Source organism: Tasmannia lanceolata, unplaced genomic scaffold, assembly GCF_043159265.1.
Source record: "Tasmannia lanceolata isolate RefF3 unplaced genomic scaffold, GAP_Taslan_0.1 ptg000016l, whole genome shotgun sequence".
Taxonomy (NCBI): domain Eukaryota; kingdom Viridiplantae; phylum Streptophyta; class Magnoliopsida; order Canellales; family Winteraceae; genus Tasmannia; species Tasmannia lanceolata.
In genome coordinates this window covers 5,879,062-5,884,799 of record NW_027518693.1, presented here as the reverse complement: position 1 = coordinate 5,884,799, position 5,738 = coordinate 5,879,062, and the positions used below count along the sequence as shown (strand labels likewise).

At 45.2% G+C, this 5,738-nt stretch overlaps 1 protein-coding gene across 1 annotated transcript; it reads right to left on the bottom strand.

Annotated features, from left to right (window-relative positions):
• Positions 1–369: 369 nt before the first annotated feature.
• Positions 370–1,560, bottom strand: LOC143848250 (zinc-finger homeodomain protein 11-like). Its single transcript, XM_077357148.1, has one exon. It carries the CDS (start codon positions 1,299–1,301, stop codon positions 564–566), a length of 738 nt encoding a protein of 245 aa, XP_077213263.1. The 5' UTR covers positions 1,302–1,560; the 3' UTR covers positions 370–563.
• Positions 1,561–5,738: the final 4,178 nt, after the last annotated feature.

The window sequence follows — 5,738 nt, the reverse complement described above, 5'->3', positions numbered from 1 at the left end:
AGAAGATCCATCAAGAGAAAGAGAACAAACATCCATCAGATCACACTAATAATGCTACAAGTTACCTCTCTTAACAAAGGGATTGGTCTTAAAATGCAGTCAAATGCCCCTAAAGATAGTTAAAAAGTGCTCACTGTACATAATAACAGTTTTGTTTTCTTCTCTTTATATAATTCTTACTTACCAAAAGAAGATCACTAGAAAGGAAAGCAAACATGAGACAAGCAATGCCAGAACAAGGAAGGTAGGCAATAATCCGAAAGGCCAAAGCACCCACATCATACTACACAGTATTTTCCAACAAACATAGAGAGAGAGAGAGAGAGAGAGAGAGAGAGAGAGAGAGAGAGAGAGATTGCGAGAAGAAAATAAAACCAAATCACTGTTAAATTAACATCACATTAGAAGAAAGAAGAACCAATGATGAGATGGGTATTTTCCATACCAGTTGTTTCTATCACTGATCAAAAAAAGAAAGACAAAAAGGACTGCTAATCAAGAACCCAAAGACACCCACCCACCAAAGCAAAAGCACTAAAATTGCCAAAACTAACCCAATTTTTTCAAGATGAAGAAGATGACCCATTCATAACATAAGTACTCCCATTCTGATTATTGCTCTCAATATTGTTATTGACACCCTCATCACTCCCCCTACTATTCATCAACACATCTCTCTTCACAGAACTATGCTTATTATTATGCATCCAAACCTTCAACACCTTTTTTCTAATCCCAATCTCATTACAAAACTCCTCAACCATATCTTCCTCATCTTTCTGCATCTTCCAACCCAATTTCTCAGCAAACACATACATCTTCTCCTTCTGCTCCCTACTAAATTTCGTCCTAAATCGCTTCCTCGCCGGATTCCCATTCGGCGTCACCGGATTATCGCCGGAAAGCCCTGTGCTTAGGGCAAGTAACATTTGGGGTGCAGATGGAAAGTAACATGATGGTGGAGGTGAAGTGGGGGTGGAAGTTGAATTTGAATTATGAAGTTTTGGGGGGAATTCTTCGTCGGTCCGGCGGAATTCAGGTGGGTTGTGGTCGGTGCTCCGGCGATGGAAGTTCCGGTGACATCCGCATGCGGCGCATTTTAGTGAGGTGGGGTCGGAAGAGGAGGGCATGAACTCGCCACATCCGTCTAGGGCATGACCACCTAGGGTTGCAGCATGGTTTTTGAGGCACTCTTTGTAATAGAGGGTTTGGGTGGGAGGTGGGCTGGGGTGCGCTGGGTGGTGCTTGAGTGCGCCGTTGGTGATGGGGTCTGAGGGTTTGGGTTTGGAGATGGGTTCCATGGTGGTGATGTGAGTAGAGGGGTGTCTTGTAACATTTAGGGAGGTGGAGGGGGGTTATTTTGTTGTTGATGTTGTCATTTTTTTTCTTTAAAGAGGGATAGGGTTAGGGTTTTGGTAGGAGGGATTTTGTCCATGGCTAGAAAGGAAACGGTCTGAATGTTAGAGATAATGGTGAAGGTGCAACTGAGAGAGAGGGAGAAATAGAGGAGGCTGTGTAATGAAAAGGGCAAAATCTTTGATTGTGGATGAAGGGAATACAAGAGAAGTGTCTCTTCTTAACCACACATTTTTAACCCTGGTTCTAATCTAGCGTTAGATTTCTGACTCATATGAGTTAAAACACTTTCTAATGAAAATATCAGGAAGTGAGATCCGGAATCTAGGAAACCCACGAGTCAACTCGGCGCGAGTCTACTTTATTTTACCTCGGGCGAGTTCTAGTCCCACTTGTGTTAGTGAGTCCCAGTTTTGTTACTAACTAATTGACACTCTTTATATTGGTTGAGTTCCAATATGAGTTCGAATTGGTTGAGTTCCAATATGAGTTCGAGTTTTTAAGCACTTGGCTCAATGATTCAGATTATTAGAGTAAATTTGTTTAATGCCATACGAGTAGTTAACCATCTTTTATGATGATATCCCGCTAAATTGACCGCAATCATATATTTTCCCTCTAATTATAGAAAGAAAAAAAAAAGGTCTGAGAATGTCCGAAATATTTTTGCATAATCCAAATAGAGCCTAAAGGAGAGGGGGGTGTTGCTGCGTTTGGATTGGAGGGATGGTTTGGATACGCGGATTTTAGAAATCATGTTTTTAGTTTAAATACAGTGTAAAAGAGGGTTCATGATCAAGCTGTTGTATGCTGTCCTTACACCATTTCTTGGATTTTCAGTGAGAAATAACTAGGGGTGCAACTTGAGTCGGGTTGACGCCAACCCGAGGAACCCTTTTTTCCAACCTGTACCCGACCCAACCCGACGAGGTTCAACCCGACCCCTGACACGAGGAGTCCCTTTTTCCAACCCGAACTTGACCCAGCCTGAGTTCAACCCGATCCAAACTGAGTTTTTAAGATTACAAAAACAAATTTGGATAAAAAGTGTCGGGTTTCACTTGGGTCGGGTTGCCCAAACCCTCAACCGAACTCGACAAGGGTTCTAAAAACTCAACCCAAATCCGAACCCGACCCGAACTCAACTAGATCCATCTTCTTTTTCTTTTCTTTTTCCAGGTTGAACCCGACCCGAGTTGCAGCCCTAGATGTTGGGAAAGTTGCCTTATTTCCCAAAAAAAAACTTCCGTGGGGAGCGAAAAGGCAAAAATGGAAAGATGGTTGTTTAGGTTTTTCCAAAACCTAAATATTTGTGTCTACTTTGCACAGCTGCAAAGTGTGTGAGGCATAGAGAGTGAGGGGAAAAAAAAAGGCGAGAAAAAGAGAGGTGAAAGAAGAGGGTTTTCCTCTTGAGTTTTTCTCTTGGCATTTTCTCGGGTATTCTCTTGTGGGTTTTTTCTCGGGTTGCCCTCGGTGTACAGTCTTGGTTTGAGGGAAGCAAGGAAAGGGTTGCGGGTTTTGGGGTTGGGTTTAATCCATTGTAATCCTTGTATATTGTTTTTCCTATAGTGGAAGATCGTGTTTCTCGCCCGTTGAGTAGGCTTGGCCGAACCACGTAAAATCTTAGTGTTCTTCTTGTGGCTTGATTTATTATTTTACTTTTCCGTTTAATTTGTGCATGACCGAATTGTTTTGCGCGACGAATTTTCTCAACACTAGAAATAACACCCGGGGGGGAGGGGGGAATTTAAGGGGGGAAATACCAGAATCTATTTCCCATCCAAGTAAGTGGTATTCTGAATTGGCAATTTTTTATTAGATGTTTAATTAAAATTTTATTTTAATTTGTTTCCATTCCATTTTTAGGATAATTGGAATGGGACGCCGATTCCGATCACTGATTTCGACAATTCCAAGGCAGCAAGCCAGCAATTGACGTGAATTGAAGTTAAAAGCGTTAAGGAGTATAAAGAGGTGCAAATTATTCCTTTTTAAAAAGCGTTAGGCGCCAATTATCCTAGGGAGGGTGCGAATTTATCATGGCCCTTTATTTTCCAAGACCTTCATTTCCTTATGACATCCCATTAAATACTGTATAACAAATTTCTTTCCCCTCAAAATCGGCATAAACAAAATAAATCTACGGAAGAAGTTTTAAACTTTTAATCCGAAAAGGGCCTCAGTAGGGTGTTTGGATCTAAGGAAAATATTTCCATAGAAAATTATATTTTATTGAAAAAAATTCAGGATATAGTAGGTTTGCAATTTCCCTTGAAAGTGGATAAAATTTTGGATTTTGGGTGATTCTAGTCCTTCTATCAAGAATGATAAAGAAGACATCCGATGTATTTAAGCCGCTGATTTTTTGCAAGTTGCAATCCTGCAAATGACATCTCTGTTCGGCACCAAGCCCCCAAAACCACCTTCTTGTGGGTTTTGGCTTGGATTTTGTTAGACCAAAAATCGGTAACAGGTACAGCAGTGGCGTAAGAGCTGAGAGCGAGCGACGAGGGAGGTTGAGTATGAGTCCTGCGGTGAGTGCTTAGTCCTGCACAAGGCAAGCGAGGTCAGAAGACCAGACCGGGTTTTACTCCGGACAGGCCCTTCGACACTCAAGTCAGTATGAGCAGGAGTGAAGGGGAGATGTCTTAAGAGTTTAGGGAGAGAAGGGATTTTCGCATTACCCATTAGTCTGAGCTTTAGTCCCCTATTTATAGGGAAAATCTGTTGAGGTGTCCTGGACAGGTGTCCAGGACAGGTGGCGGCCTGTGAGAGGCTGGATCTCACCTACTCTGAACAGGTGGCAGCCTGTGAGAGGCTGAGTCTCACCTACTCTGGGACAGGTGGCAGCCTGTGAGAGGCTGGATCTCACCTACTTTGGGACAGGTGGCAGCCTGTGAGAGGCTGGATCTCACCAACTCTGAACAGGTGGCAGCCTGTGAGAGGCTGAGTCTCACCTACTCTGGGACAGGTGGCAGCCTGTGAGAGGCTGGTGTTTTCACACCCCATCAGTTGCCCCCCAGTTTTCCAAGTCATTGAAGGACTTGGGAAAGTGTGATCACTCGTTTTTCTGGATGGGGAGACGTTGTTCGGGGGTGAATCGAAGAATTTAGCACGGAGTCCGGAGTTCGCAGTCCGGATTTCGGAGTTCGGAGTTCGCAGTCCGGCGTCCGGAGTACGGCTTCAACCGGACTGGCTTCTGGCGCATCACAGAGTCAAATATCCAGTCCGGAGTTCGCAGTCCGGAGTCCGGAGTCGGGAGTTCGCAGTCCGGAGTACGGCTTCAACCGGACTGGCTCCTGGCGCAACACAGAGTCAAATATCCAGTCCGGAGTTCGCAGTCCGGAGTCCGGAGTCGGGAGTTCGCAGTCCGGAGTACGGCTTCAACCGGACTGGCTCCTGGCGCAACACAGAGTCAAATATCCAGTCCGGAGTTCGCAGTCCGGAGTTCGCAGTCCGGAGTCCGGAGTTGGGAGTTCGCAGTCCGGAGTACGGCTTCAACCGGACTGGTTTTTGTCGTCTTGTGAGAACGCGTTTTATCCAGTACGGTTTTTTCCGGACTGAATTTTGTCTTCTAGCGGCCAGTTCGGTGCGGACCGGACTGATTTTTGTCGTCTTGTGAGAACGCGTTATATCCAGTACGGTTTTTTCCGGACTGAATTTTGTCTTCTAGCGGCCAGTTCGGTGCGGACCGGACTGATTTTTGTCGTCTTGTGAGAACGCGTTATATCCAGTACGGTTTTTTCCGGACTGAATTTTGTCTTCTAGCGGCCAGTTCGGTGCGGACCGGACTGATTTTTGTCGTCTTGTGAGAACGCGTTATATCCAGTACGGTTTTTTCCGGACTGAATTTTGTCTTCTAGCGGCCAGTTCGGTGCGTACCGGACTGATTTTTGTCGTCTTGTGAGAACGCGTTATATCCAGTACGGTTTTTTCCGGACTGAATGCCGAGTGCGGAGTGCGGAGTGCGGAGTGCGGAGTGCGGAGATCCATCTTTGGGACGTGAATGTTTACGCGCGTGCTTGATCGTATTGATGGTGGGAGAATGTGTCCGTCATAAATAGGGGACACGTGGCGCAATCCGGATGGCCTCGAGATGCGTGCATCGCATTTATTACCCCACCGCCTCTGAAAAACTATATAAGGAGGTTTACCCCCCTTCACTTTTTACTTTTTACCTTTCATCTTTTTCCTCTTCTTGCTCTGGGAGTTTCCACTTCTCAGTTCGCAGCTCGCAGTCCACAGATTGCAGATCGCAGTTCGCAGTTCGTAGCTCGCAGTCGCGTTCCAAGATCTGTTAAGGGCTCCACTCACCGGTATTCCTCTCAGCCCTTCCTTTTATTATGTCTGGTAGTACTTCCAATTCCGAGTCCGGTACGGGG

Coding starts and splice junctions, on each gene's coding strand:
- LOC143848250 (XM_077357148.1), bottom strand. CDS start 1,301: ATGGAACCCATCTCCAAACCCAAACCCTCAGACCCCATCACCAACGGC.